This window comes from Lachnellula hyalina, assembly GCF_007821495.1.
Source record: "Lachnellula hyalina strain CBS 185.66 chromosome Unknown contig00015, whole genome shotgun sequence".
Lineage (NCBI taxonomy): Eukaryota > Fungi > Ascomycota > Leotiomycetes > Helotiales > Lachnaceae > Lachnellula > Lachnellula hyalina.
Window position 1 is genome coordinate 211,427 of NW_022157129.1, and position 22,333 is coordinate 233,759.

Here is a 22,333-nt window from a genome sequence, read left to right on the forward strand (position 1 = left end):
GAGTTGAGGTGAGGGACGGGATGGGATGGGATATGAATCTTCAGCCCATGTCACTCAATAGGTACCAAGTAGTTACCCCGCGCTACTGGAGTATTCTACTACGGCCAATCATCATCGGTCTGTGCGCTAGGCAAGACAAGGCTGAACCGGGACCGGGCTGGGGGCGACTCGACAAGCATCCACTCCAGACAACATTCACCACCCATTGCTCCTTCTACAACACCATCTTATAGCGTACCTAGGTATCCAAGTACAACTGAGTTCGCATCTGTGAAAGGACGACTGGACAGTGTTGTATACCTCCAGGTAAGTCATAAACATGTCCAGATGTCCATGCGCCCCCCCAACATTATTCCATCTAATGTTTACCCGCTATACCACCCACGAATTCGCATCCTGGCCGAGGAAACACATACTAATTCTCTCCTCCTCAAAAGGCTTCAATCTACGAACAGCCAATTGGCTGAAGAAAGTTTGTGACCGAGGCCTGTAATCTCGAAATCCTGCCCGGCAGAGCTCGGCTCACGAGAATGTCTTCGCAAAGAAGGGCTCCCCGTAGTGGAGCACGTGGAGGTGCTCAAGAGAACGGCGAAGAGCAGCAATTATGGCATGATTGTGTATCTGTTCTAGCCGAGCTTCAACAGAAAGAGAAAGACGCAGAGGATCTCAAACAGCAAATATTCGCCGAGGAAAGTAGACTGTCAGAGGTTAAACGTAATGGAAGAGGTATGCCATTTCAATAAGTCTTGCATTTGTTCTCACTGTATCGAGATCTATGCTAATACCAAGAAGAGCCTTCCGTCGCAGAGTATTACACTTTAGAATGTATGTACCGCGACGAGATTAAGATTGCAAAAGACCAGGAAGCTCTCATTGGAGTGGACGATACTAGTGGTCTCAAGCAAAACGTCGGTCTTCTTGCGGCAATGGTCAAGCATAACGAAGAAAAAGTTGAATCGTCCCTGCCACGTGGCTCTGCTTCTCGCGACTCCCGCGATTCGCAATCTCGTTCTGGAATGGATATGGATGGAACTTCAGATTCTCCTGGTCCTCCATCAGCTGCAGATAGGCAAGCTCGGAAACTTGGCAATGGTCGAACGAGCAGTCAACCTCCGAGGAACCTGGATGTGATTATCCGATCTGAAGCTCCTTCCGAACCCTCCGAGCGAAGCTCTAATAAGCCGAAGATAGTCTACGCTGTTGGCGACGAGGTGGCTTTCAAGCGCAAATCAGGCGACGACCTCGACTGGATCCAAGGCATTGTCACAAGAGTCATTGGAGAGGGTAAGAGTCGACGATATGAAGTCCGGGATCCATATCCTGATGACAAGGCCGCTGAATTGAACAATAACTACAAGTCTTCCGCGTCCCAGATGGTACCGATTCCGTCTGTAGGTGCAAAGTTTGAGGATTACGAAGTTGGAAAGCGGGTTCTTGCGCTCTACCCATCAACATCTACCTTCTACCGGGCTGATGTTAAGCGGATGCTTGAGGGTGGTACCAAGGTTGAAGTATTGTTTGAAGAGGAACAGGAAGGCAAGGAAGTTGAACGCCGGATGGTACTAAATCATACTGGCCAATAACATGGTTTGCTTTGATTCATTCTAGCCGTGGAGGGAAAACGCATATACGAAGAGTTGGACGAATCCGACTCAAAATTGGAGTTTCAAGGTCAATCAAGGTCATATCGATAGCGGGAGCATATCTTTGGTGTACGGCATTGGAGTATTGGGTCGGAATACCCCATAACCATATTTTTTGGGCAGCCATGCATCTTTAACATACTTTGGGGCGTTTGGAACTGAACTGTATATCCAAAGTCAGAACCTTTACACAATTATAAAGTTTAATTTGAAGTGAAAACTACAAATGCCGGCACTGGAGATATTCCACTTGATTTCCCGAGTCAGGTGACCATACGTATCAAAGTAATCGCGCGCTTTGATCCTGAAACAACCGCGTTGAGGTTATTCACCGCAGCAATCTCACTACTTGGGGGATCAGCGAAGCTCGAAATTAGCATTTAAAAATCCCATCTCTTCAATCTCGTCACGCAGGACTCATAATTTCACACCCCCCGCCTTCAATTTCTACCGACATCACGTCCAATCTCGCTTCATAGCCCCTTTACGAAACTACCTTATTCGAGTAAACGCGAGAAAACGGCAACTCCTCCTGAAGGAAGCAAGTCCTTCCGCCGCACAATCGCAGCGTTTCAGCCTTGTTATTTTTCACTTGTGTGTGAATAGAGTCAGTCCGACGTACTATCGGATCGGAAAAGAAAAGCATCGCATCGCATCGTATCTACAGTCCCGCTCGCGAATTCAAATACGAATCCAAGCACTACCTCCACCTCCACCTCCACCTCCACCTCGACTCTACACGCGCTCATATCATATCCTCACCTAGCACACCGCAGACATGGGCGGCCAAATCTCGAAAATGATGGGCAAGATCTTCGGATCGAAAGAAATGCGTCTACTGATGCTTGGGCTCGACGCTGCGGGCAAGACGACGATTCTCTACAAGTTGAAGCTCAACCAGGATGTGACGACGATTCCGACAGTGGGGTTTAACGTTGAGACGGTTACGTATAAGAATGTCAAGTTTAATGTATGGGATGTGGGGGGACAAGATAAGATTCGGCCGTTGTGGAGGCATTATTTCAGTGGTATGTACTGCGTCTCTTTGCTTGAGAGGCTGAGGGCGAGTGGGGAATGGTAGAGAGGAGAGAGGAGAGGGGAATGAGGATGAGGAGTGCAATGCTGATTATTGTGATAATAGGTACCCAAGGACTTATCTTCGTCATCGATTCGAGCGACAAGGTACGCATGGAGGAGGCAAGACAGGAATTACACCGCATCATCAATGATCGAGAAATGAAGGAGTCGCTGCTCCTTGTATTTGCCAACAAGCAGGATGTCCCAGGAGGTATGTTCCTTGCCTTTCCTATACCATACCTCTAAGCAAATACTAACCTACTTTGTTTTACAGCAATGAAACCACAAGAAGTCACAGACGCCCTCAAGCTCACCACCCTGAAAGACAAGATTTGGTTTGTGGTACCCAGTTGCGCTACGACAGGCGAGGGGTTATTGGAAGGACTGGTATGCTCCCCCTTGCTCACCGGAATCTCGAGTAGTAGCTAATATTGAGGAACTAGGCATGGCTCTCCAACAACGTCAAATCTCCTCCAAACGGCCAAGCAAAGAAATAGAACCCTCGAAACAGATCAGCCACCCCGACTCCCTTCCATTCCCACATCCACCCCCCGAACCTCCTCCAAGACATACAAACGAACGAACGAGCGAACGAACAAGGTTACGATCGGAGCATTGGAATCGGCGTTCTAGGCTCCCCAACACAGTTGACAACCAACCTACGACCCTTACATCACACCCACACCCTTAATTGCTTTGCATGTACATTTTCTGCCTCTTCCAGCGTTCCGAATTTGAGATTTTTCCCTACAAGCAACGGCGGCGATACCAAAATCATTCTTCTTGTCAGGTTAAGCCTGACAAACATGCCGTTTTTTATACCTTTTTTACACTTTATATTCGGAGGAGCGAAAGGAGAAGAATGGGATTTGGGGCTTTACGTATGGAGATTGTAATGATACAGTAGAGGATTTGTAATACATAGTAGCTAGGGTATTAGGGGGCCTGCCGTTGAGTACCTAATGAATGAAATATGAAATGGATTTGGGAATTGAATAATGGTCTCTTAGACGGATGAGGTTCTTGAGGAGGGATTGGAAGCTCAAGGTGATGAGATATGTGGTTATGTTTGTGACTGTGATCGTGATTGATCTGGTATGGGTATTCGTGCTCTCTCTCTCTCTCTCTTGCAATAACTGGTCTTCCTAACGCCTATTTCGTCCATCCCATTCTCAAAGCACAGAGAGCAAGCATCCCCTCCCTCCTTTCTCCCCTCCAGCTAATCCCCCTTTCCTATTCCCAACTCCCTCAAACACACAATCCCAACCCCAACCTAACGAAAACAATTCAACCCACATAACCGCATCCTCCAAACCGGTTTATGCACTCCATGTCGATCGGCCGTCACGGTGCCGCCTGCGCGTCGGCCACCGAAGCCTTTGCTCCAGAAGAGAGGCATTGTATTGTTGTTTGGTTTGTGGTGGGGGTGGTGATGGGGGAAGGGTTTGGTATGGTGGATGGCTGTGTGGGGTGAGGTGATTGATGTGTGGATGTATGGATGGATGTATGGATAGATGGTAGGTAGGTAATAAGTTACAACGAGGTAAGTGTTCGAGTAGAGATGTTCGAGTGGAGGTTTCAATTGTAAATTGATATTCATTCATTCCTCCGTTCAAGTACTTCTACTTCTATGGTACAGGATATGACGTACGAAATCAATCAGGGAATTCACTTCATCAGATTAGTCTTGGCGATGTGCTTGGCGAATGGGGCTGTGATGTCTTCTTGGTCGTGACTGTCTACCTTAGTGACTCGTGAAACATGGCATATTCTGCAGGTCCCGCGCCACAGCAGGGGTTGCGCCACATTCCTGTTTGCCGCCACTTGCGCTTGTGCTTGGCTTGGCTTGGCTTCCCCTGGCTTCCCCATCAAGCACACCGCTCCCTTTACAAGTAAAGAGTGGGAGTGTCTTTTTCTCCTCCTCTTTTACATATCCTGCATACCTTACCTTTCTCCTCTTTAAGAGCAAGGATAATAATGACAACAATAGCATAATGATTCGACAAGCTCGGAAAAGCAAATCTCAAATCACTCCTTAAGCCTTTTCCCCGGCCTCGAATCGTCCGGCAACCCACTCCTCTTGGTCCCTGGCAGCGAACTCGTCCGGATATCATTATCATCCTGACTGACCCTCCGATGCGGATACTCCATCTTCATTCCCTCGAAGCAATTCGCACTCACCTTATCCCCGCTCTGGAAGAAGCTATGGTTTAGGGCCGCTTGTGCAGTGAGTCGTTTCTCGGGATCATATTCCAGTAAGCCGCTTAACAGCTTGTATCCCTCCGAGCCCAATGATGCGTTGGAGCTGGGTATGCTGCTTGCTGAGTGCGAGTTGATGGTACTGTAATACCACTTCTCCAAACTCGATCCACCATTTCTATGGTGCGAAGATGCGGACAGAGTAGTTAGTTGTGCGTACTCAGGCATATTAACCAAATGCGGCCACTGTTCCTTACGCGGTAACCCCATGATCTCCACAATCTTCTGCATCTGATTTCTCTGAAATGGAACCGTTTTCTTACTGTCCATCTTGGCTTCCTCTCCCTTGAAGATCGGGCGTAATGACAGGAGTTCCGCGAAGATGCAGCCTACGGCCCACATGTCTATCGCGGGCGTATAATGTCTGCTTCCGAGGAGCAGCTCGGGCGCCCGGTACCAGATTGTTACGACGACCTTATCGCCTGAGAAGAGCGAGTGCAGGGGTTTGTTGAAGAGGCGCGCAAGCCCGAGATCACCGATACGTACTTCACCGGAGGAAGTCACCATGATGTTTGCGGGCTTGAGATCTCGGTGCAGGACCCAGTTGGCGTGTAGGTACTGGCAGCCATTTAGGAGTTGGAACATGATGCTTTTTACGGTGGCTGGCGGGATGGGGTGGCGTGTGGGCTGCGTGTGGTGATGGATGATCTGCAAGAGGTCGTGCTCGGCGTATTCGAGGACCATGAAGATGCATTTGTCTTCTAATATGATCTCGACCAAGCGGATGACATTTACGTGACTTAATTCAGAGCAAAGGGCCATTTCTCGGACGGCGGATTGAGAAATACCCGTGTACTGGATCTGTTCTCCTTCCTTGTCTAATTTTGTTTAGTATTCATCATCTAGTTTAGGACAGGTTTACGAGATGGCTGACTGGCTTACCCGGCTTGAATTTTTTGATGGCAAATTCGCCCGTCTGACCGTGACGGCCCACTGCTTTGTAGACGCGTCCATATGTTCCACTACTGATGAAACCGATCACTTTATAACGGTCAATGACTCGGACTTTACTCTGATATCCCATGTTAGGGCCTACGCCCCTATCATTCGGATCTAGAATGGATATTAGTAACGTATGAAATTAAAAGCAAGAACAAACAGACGGAAGGAGGGATTGCGTCGAGGAGGAAACATGTCGAGATGTCTCAGGGAGGAGCAAGGTAATCAGATGACCGAATCTCAACGTCACAACGTAATTATAAAGCCATCGTAAGACCAGGCAAAAATTGGGACTAGACGAAAAGGAGAGAACCCGAAAGAGAGAGAGAAAAGGAAAGCAAAAGAAGGAAGAAAGGTGGGGAAAGTACCATCAAAAGCTTGCTGAACGCTTCTCTTTAAGGTTTGAGTTCTTGACGCAGAAACCGAGGAAGGGCCACCCCCGGACGATGGTGGGTTGCTCATTATTTCTTCGTATGGTTACCGTAATAAGAAAGAATGGTTTCATGCACTGCAGTGCACGTGTGCGTGCGTGCCACCTACGGCCGGGCCGGGGGATAGACGCCGAATGAGCGGCGAATGCGGAGTACTGTACGGGGACGGGGTGTGTGTAATACAATGTAATGTACAAGTAATGTACAGTAATACTGTAATGTGTGGTGTGGGATAAGAAATGATCCGGATGCGTTGCGTTGTGTTGGCTTGGGCCGACTTGGCTTGGCTTGGATTGGATTGTGGATGCGAGGTGGATAGTGATGTGCGGTGGGGTTTAGCTGCCCTTGTCATCAGACTACTGCCCGTATTGTACGGTGTAGCTACTCGGTAAATAATACTGCTAGTTCTGACCTTACCTGAGGTTACCTGACTTGCGTCGATGAGTGAAAGAGGTAATTGGCGCGCCAAATGAACAAACCCGGGGCCGGAGGGAGGGAGGGAGGGTACTGTAGCGGCTAGGTGGATGGATGTGATAGTATGAAGATATACGGTATGCGGTATGCGGTATGCGGTAACAGCGACAGATTTACGTGGCAAGGCTCGGTCAGTTCCTCAGGTAGCCAGGTAGTTTGTTCTTAGAAGTTCCTCATACGGATATAAAGGGACATGTGTCTGTGTCACCGGTACCGGTAGAGTACCAACGCAGGGCTCGCTCATCCAGTCAGCCGGAGAAGGCGCTGATCAAAAGTGGAAGTTGAGTACTATATGACTACCTACTTAAGAGGGGTTGTGTTCCAGAATAGATGAGGCACTTGATTTGTTACCAGGCCCATGGATCCAACAGTAGTAGTAGTAGTAGTAGCGCCGTGATGCGATAATCAACGTGAGGTTGAGAGCGGGGGGTAATAGACGCGTGAGCTTGAGGCAAATGCGGAGTTATAGACGGAGACTCGGGACATTCCAAAGTGACAGATACTGCATGACAGTGACAATGACAATGACAATGCATAAAGGGTTGGTCGCCGTGAAGCAAGCAAAAGTAAAAGCAAGTCTGAAGGTATCGAAAGGGGTAAATGGAAGATATCTAATACGAAGGTGGTACGACTGCAACTACGACTAGGACGTTGACATATTACCTGGTAGGGTATCACGCTTCCTCCTATTCCTATTGGCCCATCAGCGGCTGATTGCATATCTCCCGCATAATTGTTTCATAGTGTTGCACAAACCTTGAGTGACACAAGACACAACGACATGCCTTTCCACGCCTCACCTCGAGCTGAGTGCGTACAGTGCTACTACTGATCTGTACAACCACCGCATCACCTAATCGCGGCAGGATATTCTACAACTCGTACTCGACCTCAAATGGCGTCCGGCGGTGTGCGACAGTGCATTCGAGATGTAACTTTGTACCTGGTCTTTCTGATATTTATCTCTACTCTTGGACCACTGCAGTTCGGTTTTCATCTGGTAAATAATACTACTACTACTACTACCACCAGCTCCCCCGCAAACTTCATGCATTGCATGACTGACATATCCCCCCCAGGCTGAACTAAACTCCCCTCAAGATGTTCTTACCTGCAAAGAAAAGTCCGTCGCCGAAGACTTCGCATCGTCCCCCGACTCCAACTTCCCGCAATGCATTCCTATGAACGAAGCCGCATTCGCCGCCCTCTCTTCCATGTTCGTGCTCGGTGGGTTCATTGGGGCGCTGTTTGCAGGCCCGATCTCGACAAGCTATGGCAGGTTGATGGCGATGCGGATAACGAGTCTCTTCTTCGTGCTGGGATCGACTCTTGAGGCTTTGGCGGGCACAATGCCTATAATGTCCATTGGAAGGTTTCTGTCTGGTGTTGGTGGAGGCGCATCGACAGTCATTGTGCCACTATACATCTCTGAAGTCGCACCCCCAAAAGAAAGAGGCCTGTTTGGATCCATGACACAGGTCACAATCAACATTGGGATTTTGCTCACTCAGACATTGGGCTTCTTCTTGAGCAGGGGATCTCTATGGAGGATTATTCTCGGCGTTGGGGCTTGCATAGGGCTTCTGCAAGGCCTGGGCCTCTTTTTAGTTCCCGAAAGCCCAGCATGGCTCGCAGCGCACAAAGATCAACAGCTTGCAGTTCGTACGCTGCAACGGATCCGCGGCCACGGTAATTCGATTGCCGAAGAGATCGAAGACTGGGATGTCGACAAGTCGGTCCCAGAAGCAGAGGGTCTCCTCCAAGATCCAGGTGTTCTTTCTCGTCGCAACTCCTCAAATAGTAAAGCCTCCCAAAGATCCATCGCCCACGTCGGTTTCTTCCAAGTGGTCAAAAATCCCCTTTACCAACCCGCTATAATCGCCGTAATTGGAATTATGTGCGCACAGCAGCTATGCGGAATCAACAGTATAATGATGTACTCCGTCTCCCTGCTATCTGGTGTCGTCTCCATCTCATCTAGTGGTCTCACTATTATGATCTCTCTCATCAATCTCTTTACAACCATCGCCTGCGCCCCACTAGCTGACAAGATTGGTCGGAAGGCCTGTCTTCTCGTATCCATTGCTGGCATGGGATTTATGTCTTTCCTCCTCGCTTTCTCGCTTCTTTACCAGATTAAGCTCATGTCCGCCATTTCTGTCTTAGCTTTTGTTGCTTTCTTCGCTACGGGATTAGGTCCTGTGCCATTTATGATGGCATCTGAACTTGTAGGCCAAGAGGCCGTCGGTGCCACGCAGAGTTGGGCTTTAGGAGCCAATTATATTGCTACGTTCCTCGTGGCACAGTTCTTCCCGATCATGAATACTTGGTTGAATGGAAGACTTGGCGGGAAGGGATGGGCGTTCTTTGTCTTTGCTGGGCTGGCGGCTCTGTGTTTCATATTCGTGGCGTGGAGAGTACCGGAGACGAAGGGGAAGAAGGACGCTGATGAAGTCTGGGGGAGGGATAGAAGGGTGGACTGAAAATGAGTTGCATTGGATCATCATTTGGAAAGGCTGGCGTATAATAAATAGCGCCCAGGAAGGATATAAGGACAAAATCTAAATAGTTTGAATCTTGAAAGCGAATTTAATAAAGCCCTAGGATCTAGGTGGCTCGTATTCAAGCAGGCCTTCAGGTCACCCATGTTGAGGAGCTCGAATTTGCAGAGTACACACAGGCTGGCAAATTTCTGACCCTTTGGGATTGAGTGCTGAGGGGGGTATGGATGCGTCCAAGATACTTCTTTTCAAACTAGATCGCAAAGGAAGATGATTTGCCAACTTCGATTCAATTGCTCAATGTATAGCCCGTATCAGCGCGAAACAGATTTCCGAAGAATGAATTTGGAGCAGTGCATAACAACTTTCACCTTTGCCTCTAATTCAACTGTTCCGAAGCAATGAGAACAACAGCAACTGTCCAGACAACAGACATCGTCCTGCAGAAGTTCTGCCCTCTCCTGAATCATCAACAGTCTCCTTCACAATGCCAAGGAAGGAGAGCCGATGGATTGGTCGCAGGTGGCTTCGTCTGTTTGAATCAAACTGGGCTATCCATTGAAGGGAACACCATGAATCATTGGTATGTTCTCGTACCGAAGCAATATTTTGACAATCCTTCTTCGCTATGCCTCGGTCTATTTGATGTGAACCCCTTTACAGTTCTCGAATATACTCTCGCAAACACTTCAGGGCCTAGTTCAGGGACTATATTCCACATTTGGATTTTTTTCACAAGAATTTCCGTGTCTGCTACTTTGCGAGAGTCACATCTGATCTAAGGTAATATAAAGACAATGTTCCTTACCCGTGGGTCATACAGTGATGGCTCAAAATATTGATAGCAAAGCCCGTTCTCGCCGTGACTGTTATTCACAGTCAATTACTTGCTAGGCATGTTATTTCCATTTGTCTTTCTGTGATTCTTACTATCTTACACACCATAACATTAGGCCACGCAAGCTTTAGTTTATTCACTATAGGGGTTCGTCTCCAAGATTCGCAATTCCTTATTTATACTTGTCATTGCTATTTGATTTTCTGACATATTACCGACTCCCTATTCTACAACAACAACAACTCACATCATAATCCTATCGACATCCTCGAAGATGCTCATTTCCAAGTCGATCTTCTATGCCATGAGCATAGCCACATGCAGAGCAACCAAACTCTACGTTTCGTCATACGATGGGAATATCACAACCATAAACGTAACAGAACACAAGGCCGTTGGGATTTACAACCAAAGTCAAATAGAGCTTAAGCCAATAGCCATCAACAACGGCTGTGCTCCAAGTCCCTCCTGGCTACAGCTTCACTCCAACACTCTGTTCTGCGCCGAAGAAGGAAATACCACACCCAATTGATCGCTTCTTGTATCTTTCAAAACGGGTCCCAACGGAACAATTCTACCCCTTTCTAAACTCACAACACTGAACGGAAATGTCAACTCTGCCATTCACGGAAACGGGTCAACTATGGCTCTCGCTGAATAGTAAGTCAAGCCAACCATCTCTAAAGGAAAACTGTTTCCAGCTAACAACAAACAGTGGTAGTTCTGCCATAACCACAATCAACTTGAAGAACACCTCTGCCCTCACGATTCTTCAAAGCCTCAACTTGATCTTCGACTTCGACACGACCGCCCCCGGCCCAAAACCACAGCAAAGCGTGCCCCGTCCCCACCAAATCCTCTTCGACCCAACGGAAATGTTCATGCTGTGCCCAGATCTCGGAGCCAATATTATTCGAGTCTTCTACGCTAATCCCGTCAACAATATTCTCACAGAGCATAAGCCGATCAGAGTTTCCCCAGGAAGTGGACCCCGGCATGCGACGCTCTACACCAGTGTGGAATGTGGCATCGAGAAGACGTATCTGTATCTCGTGACGGAAATCTCGAATTCGTTGCTGGGATATGAAGTGCTTTACACGAATTCGACTTTGAGTTTCAATAAGATCCACGAGTCTAGTACTTTTGGCTCGCACCTTATTCCTGTGAACTCGGCAGCTTCAGAGATACTTGTCACGGTAGGTCTATCCCTCATTCGAGTCTAGATTTTGTCTTTCCGGGATCTAGCTAATTAGCATGTGTTCTTACTTAGCCAAACAACAAACACCTCATCATATCCTCCCGCAACGACACGTATTTCCTCAACTCCACCAACCCGGATCCCACGAACAAAACCTCAATCGTCTCCGACACCCTCCTCACCTACGCCATCAACTCCTGCAACGGCAGCCTAGCCCTCACCCAAAAATATCCCGCCGGCGGGTCGTTCCCTAGAAGCATGTCACTGAACCGCAAGGGCGATCTGCTCGCCGTAGCGCTGCAGCAGAGCTCGAGAGTGGCGATGTTCAGGAGGAATGTTATGAGTGGAAACATCACAGAGATTGCGGGCAGCGTTGCTGTGAATGGAGAGCTGATGAATGTTGTATGGGATGAGCCAACTGATGATGGGGTTCATGCGAGGGCTCTTGGAGTCATAAGGTCCCTGAGAGACTCGCCTGTGCGAGAAAGGGGCAATAGCAATACACACAAACATACTTAATCGCTAGAGAATTATTATTAAGCGCAGTTTCACAACCAGACGATTCTGATGAAAACAAGAACCAATGCAAAAATTAGATGGTACCGTATTTGTCATTTAACATGACAATACCCCCTCGCACAAACTTCGATCACAACTCGAAATGGAAATGGAAATGGGAATGGGAATGGGAATGGAAAACATTATACTTCTCCGGCGGTCGATCTTATAACCAGTCAAGTATAAATGATGCCTTCCTTTCCTTCACCTGGACTTCTGCACATATAGATAGAGACTGGGTCAACAACTCACCACTTATCACTGCCAATATTACTACTGACCCAACACCACTATAGTACCGAGTTGTTCTTGTTGTACTATATGAGTATGACTTTGGATACTCAGATGGCTCATATGCACTCGATTGCTGCAAAGCGTGTCCCTGCAATGCAACCTCCCACAAGGTAAATCACGCGCCTTATCTCCGTCCTACTCTTTATTTCCCCCCCCAGAATACGGAGTACCTCCGTATAATATATGATAGGCGCGTGAGAGGAGACGAGCTTTAAAGTGATTTTTCCCGCACCCCCCAACCGACGATCTCGCTCCAAAACAAGTACCGCCGCCGTGCCGGATGCAACCCCACCGTCCCAACTAGGCTGCGCCATACCCGTGTATACTAGCTGAACAGCCTCTACTGGCGCTAGCGAGCAGTCTTGTGCAATGCGCATCTGTTGGCGCGATATGATACGACATGGCTTACTGATTAACATACATTTCCATATGTAAAAATTGCATATTGTCTGCATCGACGTTGGAGCGCTGCTAAATGCATCATTGCCTGAATGGGTAGGGTGACTAGGGGTAGCGGCTCGATGGACGGCTGAAAAAGACGGGATTGACATGTAATACACAGTGATTAACCAATCAATCATAAAACTTGCAGTTCTAAAGTACACCCAACCACTAGGTATCTCTTGTGACAACAGTCCGTGTGCAATTCCCTCAAATTCAGCGTAGTAGTAGATAGAAGCTCCCCCCAAGCTCCCCGCAGTAAATCACAATCACATCTTCACTTCTCAAAAGTCCACACCATTTCCCCCTTCCCTTTCCTCCCCTTTCCTTTCGAATACGTATACGTATGCAAACAACCAGTATCTCATCTTCAGTTTTGCTTGCGCCAGACACGGAGTATGAATCTTTCACGTATCATAAACAGAGTCACTAGACTCATAGTCCGCCCAAGCCCCTCCCCGTCCACAGAACCGGACCTCGAACAGCAGGAGCCCGGAAGATCACAGCTAAGCTCCACCGTCATCGACGGCCAAGTCGAGCAGCAAGTGCGCATGGAAATCCCCATGGCGGTCGACGAGAATCTGAACATGTTCCGGCTCCTGGTCGGCATCATATCGCATCCGTCAATGGGTCCTAATTCCAAACATCCAGCTGGGAATAGGCCAGCGCCGAACCTGGGCATCTATGCCCGTGTCGTGCACAACGAAATGACGGCCAAGACGGGCTACAAGAGGATGTCCGTGTTGATCAATGGGTGTCTGGGCTTGCAGATTATCGTTGCCGCCTCGCTCGTGGCACTGGGTGCCTCCAAGTAAGATAGAGCCCTCTCAAATATTTGGCTAGCGAAACCACCGGGGAGAGAATATTGATATGCGGGAATCTAGCTCGAGCCACAGCACAGTCACAGCTTTCGGTGCCATTAACACAGTCATCGCGGGCATCCTCACCTTTCTCAAAGGCTCGGGTCTACCGAACCGGATGAAGTATTACCAGAACGAGTGGAAGAAAATCCGGGAATACATCGAGCAGCGAGAACGCGATTTCAGCCGTCCTAATTGTGGCCTTGATCCGTATAGTGTTGTAGCGACGGTCGAAGCCATGTATGAAGAAGTGAAGCTGGACACGGAAGCCAATACGCCGGAACGCTTCGCCGGGGTGGGCAAGCAGAGGAGTGCAGGGACGATGAAACCTATCGGGATGCTTGAGAATGCCAAGGTCGAGCTTATGAACAGCGACAAGCTGAAGAGCCTGGAAGCTAGCTTTGCGCATCATAGATCTGCCAAGGATCTGGAAGCTGGTTTGGGCCAGAGAGCGCACGATGTTCAGGAGGGATTTGGGAATACAGAAAAAGATTTGGAGGCTGGCATTGACCGGCGACTGCATGATTTCGAGGAGGAACTAAGAAGCAGGGAGAAGGATATAGAAGTGGGTGTGAGCGGTCTGGGAGACAGGGCACAAGAAATCCAATCGAGTCTTGGGCACAAAGTGAGGGAGCTGGAACTTTTCGGCAACAGGCTCAAGGATATTGCTTCTGAGATTGGAATCAAGGCGAAAGATGCAGCGATGGAAGCCGAGGCGCACGGGAGCAGCTTGGTCAAGGAAGCGGAGAGTGCAGCGGAACATGGAAGGCGGATTGCAGACGAAGGTCATGCTGTAGGTCATGTTTGAGTGTGAGGTTTTAATACCGGGAAGCTGGTAATGCCAAGAAACCTCCAGTTGAAGCCTGCTAGCAGTTAGATTCAAGCTCAAGAGAAAGAGGAGAAAGGAGACGTGGACCTGAAGGACGAAGTGGGTCGCTTTATAATAATAATAGGGGTACTTCACATACGACCATATCCATTCGTGCGACCTCCCTCGGTGATGATAAAAGGATCGTATTGCGAAAGTAATCAACTCCATCTTAACACAAACACATACTCAAGTCCAAGACAAGTATCTCATTTGCGATTCTGACACCGCTCTTGCCCCTGCCCCCTTGCCATGCACAAGCAGTGCCTCCCTTATCCTCGAGTTATGCGTACTCCGAGACACTTTCTCCCTGTTCCTAGCTGACATGCGCTCAGCATCAACACAAATATCCCAGTCATCTTCTACCGGCTCGCCGTCCGCGATAATCCAGGGGGAGCCAAGATTGCTTGGTTCCCTGGATATATTGGTCGGTGGACTCGCTCTATCTGGTGTTGACTGCTTGGAAGAGATGCGTTTTAGGCTTGCGAAGAAAGAAGATTGGTGCGTGCGTGCTGTGTCGTGGGAAGCTAATGTCGAAGTAGAAGCGATCTGTTGAGGGCAGTCGTAGAATTTGTCGTTCGTGATGGTTGTTGGATCATCGGAAGATACCTTGGGGTATTTGGATCCTTCAGGAAGTTGGGCTATAACTTTGCCGTGCAGGTTCTGGTGCGTTCGATGAGTAAAGTGCTGGCCGTTCTCATCGCTCTCCAGATCTTCGTGGAATTTGCCCACATATGGAGTACCTGTAGACGCCGGCTTTGGGATGTATAATGTGGTGTACGAAGCCGTGACAGAAGGCAAGTTTGGTTTAGGAGCAGCGGTGGTGATTTGCTGAGTTGATTTGCTTTTCAAGGACACATGGTGAAGTATCGCGCTTGGGTAGTGTTTTGGAAATTCAAATGTGGGCTGTCGAAGTAGAGAGGCTGGCGGGAAGGAGATATAAAGACCGGAATAATGTATACAGAGTCAATCATGGTACTGCCATATATGAACATTGACTCCGATATCGCTAATAGAATCACATAAGAACGACCCTAGAATGAATCCTATCCTAGCCACTTGCCCAGTAACTCCTTACACCAAAGACAATACCACCCTATCTGATGATTCAGTCGCATTTGTTCCCGGAACGCCGATCCAAATGACAGTCACGACCCCAGTCGGCCAAAGCAAACATAATTGAAAAGCCGACAGTTAAATGCACACACCAATCAAACTTCATCCGCGTGGAAAATCTCTCGGTCCAACCCTTTTTGTTCCTCCGACATTTGCTCTATCAGAATATCCATATTCTCGAGCGTCATCTCCTCGTTGGTCGGAGCGCACAAAGCAAGAAGCCTCTTGTACAAGTCGCCCTTCTCACCAAGACCACCGGCCTTGCTCAAAGCTTCCAGGTATCGAAGAACCAGAACCCGACGCTTGGTCTGCTCCTCGTTCAACATCTTAGCCAAGGTAGCTCTCTCCATAATGTCATCGTCTCCGGTGATGTTGCCATTACTCTTGCTTTCCTCGCGATTTGCGCTGCTTAACAGCTGCATTTGTTGCTGCTGTTCGATCAAAGACGTAGTCAATTGCGTAAGATGTGCCAGCTCTTTTATTTTCTTGGCCTGTGTCTCCGCGTCCTCTTCATGAAACCCTAGATCGAGGACTTGTTCACGAAGCATGCTGAGCTCTACTTCAGTGCTGTTGACTATTCGCCTAGCTTCTTTCTCTGAGTTATTTTTCTCAATCAATTCTTCATCAAAGGAGTTTGCGAGCTCTTGAAACTTCTGCAGCATTTGAGGTGCCACCTTTTGTTGAACCGACATCGCCGCTTCTGAATGATGAGTTGGAGTTTGACGCTTTGAAGGTGGAGGAGTTTCGTATGACTCCATCCAACGATTGTCGATTTGATCTCCGTTGTCTCGAAAATTTGGGGGCAAAAAGGGGGAGGAGGAACCTGCATGAGCATGGCGATTTTCTCGCAGTTCCCTGAGAGTATTCTCGTTTAGCTCCTGGATCAAAATTTCTGCAGTGACTCCATCCTTGTTTTGAATCTCCATCGTAGGAGAACGTCCCATCAGAGCTCTAACACATTTTCGTGCGCCATTCTTAGCAGCAATATGGATAGCAGTATTGCCATCTACATCCTGAGCATCAAGGACCCGCTGAAAGTGTTCAGGGTCCAGCTCTTCTTGCATCTTGTTAAGGAGAATATCAAGGTAGTAACGAGCACATTTGTGTTTTCCTGAACTGACAGTCACCGCAGCAGTATGATGGAGGACCGTAGCTTGGCAAAAGTCAATACATGACACTGTACTCATCAATTCCTTCACAACTATTGGCATGGTCCCCTTGTCTTTGCAGTTGGTGAAGAGTACCGCACGCATAAGTGGAGTTTCGCCTCTAACGTTTTGAGCCGCCAGGTTTGCACCAAACTTTCTCAGCTCCCTCATGATTTCAACATCGCCCATCGCAGCAGCCCAGTGTATAGCCGAGTGTCGATCCTGGTCGATAATCCAGTCAGGTTGGAAATTCAGCGGCGGTTCTGGTTTAGGGACATGGTCAGAATCACTGGAAACCATAAAGTAATCCAGGAGTTCGTCGGAATACATGACGTGGGCAGCATCGATTGCATTTTGTGCATTCTCTTCGCGCTTGCGCTTTCGGTGACCCGTAGATGCACGAGACATGTCATAACGATCATCCTCAGCCATAAAAGAAGCCGAAGCGACTGTAACATCGTCAGCAAGGCTTTCGTCATCATTCAGCTGTGCACTGATGTTGTCATATTCATCTTCGATCACACGTGCTGGAGGTGCCACTGGTTCTATCTTGTCAGCGTTGTCTCCTAAATGTACGCTGTTCCTGACTCACTGCTTCCCCATTTTGGAACCGCAGGTTTCTTAGGCACTTTTGGCTTGTTGGTGGTATGTTTCGGAGCAGGTGGAGGGCTGATGTTGCCGGGTATGAATTCGAAGATCGGGCGAAGCTTTTCGTAGACATTGTTTCGTTGAGCCAGAGCTTCTCCTTGCTCCAGGGAAACCCACGTGCCTTGAAAATGTCAGTGATTATTCCATTGCCCATTCCCCACATAAGCGCACCTTGGTATTTGCCATATCCACCTTGAACCTTCTCGTGGTTCTCCTTCTGGACCTCGCGCTCTAGAATTCGAGTTCGGGCAGGCTTATCGAAACCGGCGGCTTTGAGAATGTGCGTCGCATTAATCCAATCGTCATGTCGGCGGCGCATAACTAATTCCAGGCGTAAATATGCGTCTCAACAGAAAGTGCGCCCATGGTGTCTTACCATGTTCCTTTAAGCCTTCTCCGAATTGATACTCGTAGACAGGAATCTTGCCGGTTGTCAGCTGGCTGAAGATAGAAGAAACGACCGCCAACTCGGCATACATTACTATAGGTTGCGGAGTAGACACCGGGAGCCGTCGGCTTAGGCATCATGACTTGATTCACTCGCAGTCGTTGAGGCCACTATTCGAGGGGTTCCGGATAAGGTCTTCTCGGTACTTTGCGTCGCAATTGAGGCAGTGACACTCGCACAACAAGTTGGAAAGGGCGGGCGTCGTTGTAAAGGGCATGGACGCGTCAGGCGCCGGATAGATGAGTATTTGGGCGGTAACTGATCGCAAGACTCCCAGTTATGTGGTGGTTGGGATATGGGAGCAGGAGGTTACTTTATCCGAGAAACGCGTCGAGACGCGCTTCTGGCAAAACTCACCAAAACCACTTAAAATACTAACCGAGGTGCTAGGCTCGATTCGCCTAGGTCGAATTAGGGCAAAAGGGGGGGGGGGAGAAATTACAATACCTTCAATTTTGCTGCTCTGGGCCCATGTTTTGGATTTAAGATATTGACTTGGCATGAAAACGTTATGTTTATACCAGTATTCTGTGTTTTTTTTGTCTTGTTTTCTTAATCCATTATTACTGCGTCGCTTAAGTCCTTACCAAAGAGCTTCATAACACTTAAAGATAGAAAGTGCTGAACATAGCTGATATCATTAATTTCACAGCCATAAGGATGCCTGTAACATATGTTTATATGTTATTGAAACCATGTATGCCAGTCATGAAAATAGATATAAATTCAACAAGCAATCACTCCCAGTCTTGTCATTCGAACACCGGCCTATGGTTTCCCCCCTACTACAACATATTGTCTGTGAAATGTATACATTCGCAAGGCCAACTTTCAATAGGATATGCACTGCATCAAACAGCCCTGTTAGTTTCAGCCCTGTTAGTTTCAGGCAGCTTCCCTACTCTGGCTCTAAGCCAAACGTGCTTTCACTGCCTTGAACTTTTGTACTTCCCTAGCCTCCTCTACTGCATGCTTTTCGTCAAGAAACAGATCAACATGCTTTGCAAACAGCTCTGCATATTGGTACAAGAATCCATGCCCCGAGTTGGGGTAGATATGGAGATGTGCAAACGGCAGGATCTGCGCTAGTTCATGACTATTAACCGTTGGAATCAATGTATCATTATCTCCATTTGCCACGAAAACAGGTATCGTGAGCTCATGGATACGCTCAAAGGCGTTTCGTGGGTGCGGCTTCATATTACTCGCGAAAGATTCGATTTGTCGTTTTGCGAGTTCGGGGCCGAGGTGCGGAGCGCGATCCGTAGTCCGAGACACGATGCGGTCCCAAGAAGCCTGGGCTGCTGCTTGACCATGAGGGCTTGGATTGAAGAAGGAAAGAGCAATGGAGGCTTTGAATTCCTCCTGCGTGCGAGAAGTTGCTAGTGCTGCGAAGATCTCCGGCGGACCGCGGGTTGAATTTGGTGTAATGCTTGTGCGGGTGCCGGCCAATATAAGTTTTCTGACAAGGCCGGGAGCATTCAAAGCAACGTACTGGGCTGCGGCACCGCCCATAGAGAATCCAAGTAGATCAATCTCTTTGATATCCAAAACTTCCACAAGGCCGACAACGTGTGCAGCCCATCCCTGAAAAGTAGTTGGCATCTCGCCTTCGCTGTGTCCGACTCCTGGGTAGTCAAGGAGTATGAGCGGCCGAGATTCAGCGAGCGAATTGATGAGAGCCGGGTCCCAGAAGTCCATGTTTCCACGGAAATGGATCTAAGTTTAAACATTCCGGATCAGTATTATGTAGGCCATCCAAGAATAGTATGAAAAGAGGGAGAATTCATGTCTAGAATGGAACAAATTTCTATTCCGAATCTAGTATGAGAACTCTTACTGGGAAGTGTATAACCGAAGAGTTTACTTACCATCATCACCAATGGTATGCCAGATGACTGTCCAAGGCGACGATATGCCGCTTTCACACCGTTGACCAAGGCATGCTGTGTGATTGCAGTTTGCTGGGTGGCCATTCTTTCAGTGAACGTGGTTCTTTGGTTAAATAGAAGTGATTTTGAAGTTTGTGATATTCTATTCCCAATATCTGAAAGAAATTGATCGTAATATCTTCTTGACGCGGGAAGGACTACGACTTAAATATAGGTGGAATCGCTTTCCTTTTCTATGACGCAAAGCGTCGATCATTTTGATACCCTAGACTTCTCAAGATACGATCAAATATGAAGCTTTTGATAAACCCCAGAAAAGGGATTCATTGACGAATTAGGCAAATGCCAAAAAGTAGACTAGTCTCTATGCATGCAAGTCTGAAAATCTAGTGCGTCAATGGTGCTGATCATTGGCCTAGTCCCCGCTTTTGATCACCTTACGAAGCCGAGATCTCTCGGCAGCGGCTAACATCGTTTTCTGTGATTTGTGATATTCGACACTTCTTTGGGTTTGATAGAGCTTTTTGTACGAGTGAGGAATCCCACATCAAACCACAAATTAATAAAGGGTAGGAGCCCCATCACTATGAACTGCTTTAACGTTATAGTACCTGATGGTCCTATGGTCACGGTACATAAGGGATGGCGGGTTCCGAGCAGTCGCCATGGAGCTGCGTCTCCTTTTCTGCCCATCCCCATGTGTTCGGGTCATTCGAACAAAATAGATAAAATGAAATCTTCAGGGATTGGACGACAGTTTGAATTTGTTAATGCGGTCAAACCGGGACGGAATAAGGATCCCGAAGTACGGAAACTTGTACGAACACATGTGAGAAATGAACATGTACGAAATACACTGCATCCTAGTCAAGCGCCCCAAAGGAAACTGGTGCCCCATGTGGCCGATCCATTAAACCCTGGAAGTGCGAACCTTCAAAGTTCTGCGTCACTTCTAACTAACCCGGCTTTATCAGTTCCCAGGGCTGGTGGTCAGGACACTAGCCCTAGAGTTCCACGAAATATTGGCTACCCCACAGCTCTTCTTAACTTTGAGTTCCCTATCGAGATGAACTCTAGCGTGCATATGCTGCTGGATCAATATCTTATACACGCACCAAGGAGGTTATATCCATTAGAGTCTTGCCTCAGATCAAATCCTCTCAGGTCGCCAGAATGGTTTCAGTACGCGATAAGAGATGCTGCAATGCTCCATGGCATGCTATATGCAGGTTCTCTCTACCTAGCTCTATTGGAAGGGAAGACGGGAACGAAGGACTCCATGCACCATCTCGGCCACGTTGTCTCCATAGTTAAAAAACGACTGAATGAATCAGATGGAGGAATCGAAGACTCAACAATTGGTGCTATATCTTGCTTGGCTTTGGGAGAGGTTTGTGCTTACTTCATGCTGTCGTCAGCTCAGCTAAACTGGTCTTAGGCCATCACAGGGAATAAAGATTTATGGCATACTCACATGCTTGGGCTTAAGCAGATGATAAACTCAAGACGCAGTATCAATCCGCTACCAGCCCTTCTCCAGGCAAAGCTACGCCGGTAACATATATCGACCCATGTTTATATCAATGCTAACAGCTACAGGTCTGACATAACTGGGGCCATTGATTACGCAGCAACCCCGCTACTGGATTTCGATCGATCGAATAGACCACCCATCTGGGCTCTTCTCTCTGCGCAGACGATAGGAAACACTGATCGAGCGATGAAAAACGTCCTCACCAAATGTGGAGTTCATCCAAATCTCATTACCATCATGACAGAATTAGCGTGCTTCTCACAAGCCATTCACTTCGCAACAGAAGTGTCGGTCTACTTCGACCCAGCTACTTTCTCCGAGGACTTGTATTGGCTCGAATACAACTTTCTGGCTTTCGCGGCAAAACTTCCAGAAGGGTCAACAGAGACTGAAACTGACAAATCCTGTCGACTCGGCGCGCTGCTTAACTTGAAAGCTATATTGCAAGAATTCCCGCACTCCGTAAACGGTTCTTCACTTCTGCTGGCCCAGTTGCGAAAATCATTGACTGGAATCTCGATGCAAGCATCTAACAGCCCGCTTCTTCTCTGGCTATGCCTTGTTGGAGGTTCGCTGTCGGAAACGGAAGAACGAGCTTGGTTCGTGAACTGTCTGGCTCAGATCAGAACGGTGTCCCTGGTGTCTTCGTTTGATGATTTTGAGCTTGATTTGAGCCGAATGCTGGGCCTAAAGAAGGTATTCGGGAAGGCATTTGAAACACTCTGGAATGAGACACTGGTTACGAGTGGAACTTTCTTCTCTTGATAAAAGCTTTCGAATAGACAAGAGTCTGCCTTATTAATCACAGCGCTGACGGTCGCCACTGGGTCACTCAGATGGTTTAGCCCGTCGTCGAGATATCGAGATTGAGCTGTGGTCAATTCCTGGACCCCTACTCATCTTTTGTCATCAACTCAAAATCTGGATTGGACCGTGTGGAACATAGACATTGGATTGTCGCCAATGGCAACTGGACTCAACCAAAAAGAAATGCGGGTCAGCGTTCAAGCCACGGTTACGAGCTACCAAACGCGAAATTCGAAACAATATACGAGGTTCAAATCATGAAGTCACTTGAGTTGGGGTTCTAGTTTAATCGCAGGATCTCATCACAGGACACCCACCACAGTACTGTCAAGAATAAGGAATTTAGATGAAGCTTATTC

At 48.0% G+C, this 22,333-nt stretch overlaps 8 protein-coding genes across 8 annotated transcripts; 5 read left to right on the forward strand and 3 right to left on the reverse strand.

Annotated features, from left to right (window-relative positions):
- Nucleotides 1-530: 530 nt before the first annotated feature.
- sgf29 (SAGA-associated factor) lies at nucleotides 531-1,583 on the forward strand (the record flags this gene model as incomplete). Its single annotated transcript, XM_031145905.1, has 2 exons — nucleotides 531-726; nucleotides 793-1,583. 2 exons carry the CDS (start codon nucleotides 531-533, stop codon nucleotides 1,581-1,583), a joined length of 987 nt encoding a protein of 328 aa, XP_031008505.1.
- An 838-nt stretch (nucleotides 1,584-2,421) lies between these two features.
- ARF6 (ADP-ribosylation factor) lies at nucleotides 2,422-3,217 on the forward strand (the record flags this gene model as incomplete). Its single annotated transcript, XM_031145906.1, has 4 exons — nucleotides 2,422-2,671; nucleotides 2,698-2,931; nucleotides 2,995-3,107; nucleotides 3,164-3,217. The coding sequence occupies 4 exons, from the start codon at nucleotides 2,422-2,424 to the stop codon at nucleotides 3,215-3,217; spliced, it is 651 nt and encodes a 216-aa protein (XP_031008506.1).
- A 1,531-nt stretch (nucleotides 3,218-4,748) lies between these two features.
- On the reverse strand, nucleotides 4,749-6,380 carry SSN3 (Serine/threonine-protein kinase; the record flags this gene model as incomplete). Its single annotated transcript, XM_031145907.1, has 3 exons — nucleotides 4,749-5,797; nucleotides 5,862-6,032; nucleotides 6,287-6,380. 3 exons carry the CDS (start codon nucleotides 6,378-6,380, stop codon nucleotides 4,749-4,751), a joined length of 1,314 nt encoding a protein of 437 aa, XP_031008509.1.
- A 1,338-nt stretch (nucleotides 6,381-7,718) lies between these two features.
- Nucleotides 7,719-9,306, forward strand: YBR241C (putative metabolite transport protein; the record flags this gene model as incomplete). Its single annotated transcript, XM_031145908.1, has 2 exons — nucleotides 7,719-7,823; nucleotides 7,903-9,306. The coding sequence occupies 2 exons, from the start codon at nucleotides 7,719-7,721 to the stop codon at nucleotides 9,304-9,306; spliced, it is 1,509 nt and encodes a 502-aa protein (XP_031008510.1).
- A 3,790-nt stretch (nucleotides 9,307-13,096) lies between these two features.
- LHYA1_G000920 (uncharacterized protein) lies at nucleotides 13,097-14,321 on the forward strand (the record flags this gene model as incomplete). The annotated part of the gene is made up of 2 exons (XM_031145909.1): nucleotides 13,097-13,464; nucleotides 13,538-14,321. Coding segments are annotated over 2 exons (1,152 nt in total), but the record flags the coding sequence as incomplete, so codon positions are not given.
- Nucleotides 14,322-15,592: 1,271 nt separating this feature from the next.
- On the reverse strand, nucleotides 15,593-17,772 carry res2 (Cell division cycle-related protein; the record flags this gene model as incomplete). Its single annotated transcript, XM_031145910.1, has 4 exons — nucleotides 15,593-17,184; nucleotides 17,238-17,414; nucleotides 17,465-17,614; nucleotides 17,670-17,772. The coding sequence occupies 4 exons, from the start codon at nucleotides 17,770-17,772 to the stop codon at nucleotides 15,593-15,595; spliced, it is 2,022 nt and encodes a 673-aa protein (XP_031008466.1).
- Nucleotides 17,773-18,650: 878 nt separating this feature from the next.
- Nucleotides 18,651-19,717, reverse strand: mhpC2 (2-hydroxy-6-oxononadienedioate/2-hydroxy-6-oxononatrienedioate hydrolase; the record flags this gene model as incomplete). The annotated part of the gene is made up of 2 exons (XM_031145911.1): nucleotides 18,651-19,460; nucleotides 19,613-19,717. 2 exons carry the CDS (start codon nucleotides 19,715-19,717, stop codon nucleotides 18,651-18,653), a joined length of 915 nt encoding a protein of 304 aa, XP_031008465.1.
- Nucleotides 19,718-20,219: 502 nt separating this feature from the next.
- Nucleotides 20,220-21,932, forward strand: LHYA1_G000923 (uncharacterized protein; the record flags this gene model as incomplete). The annotated part of the gene is made up of 3 exons (XM_031145912.1): nucleotides 20,220-21,023; nucleotides 21,072-21,187; nucleotides 21,233-21,932. The coding sequence occupies 3 exons, from the start codon at nucleotides 20,220-20,222 to the stop codon at nucleotides 21,930-21,932; spliced, it is 1,620 nt and encodes a 539-aa protein (XP_031008464.1).
- Between the last annotated feature and the right edge of the window lie 401 nt (nucleotides 21,933-22,333).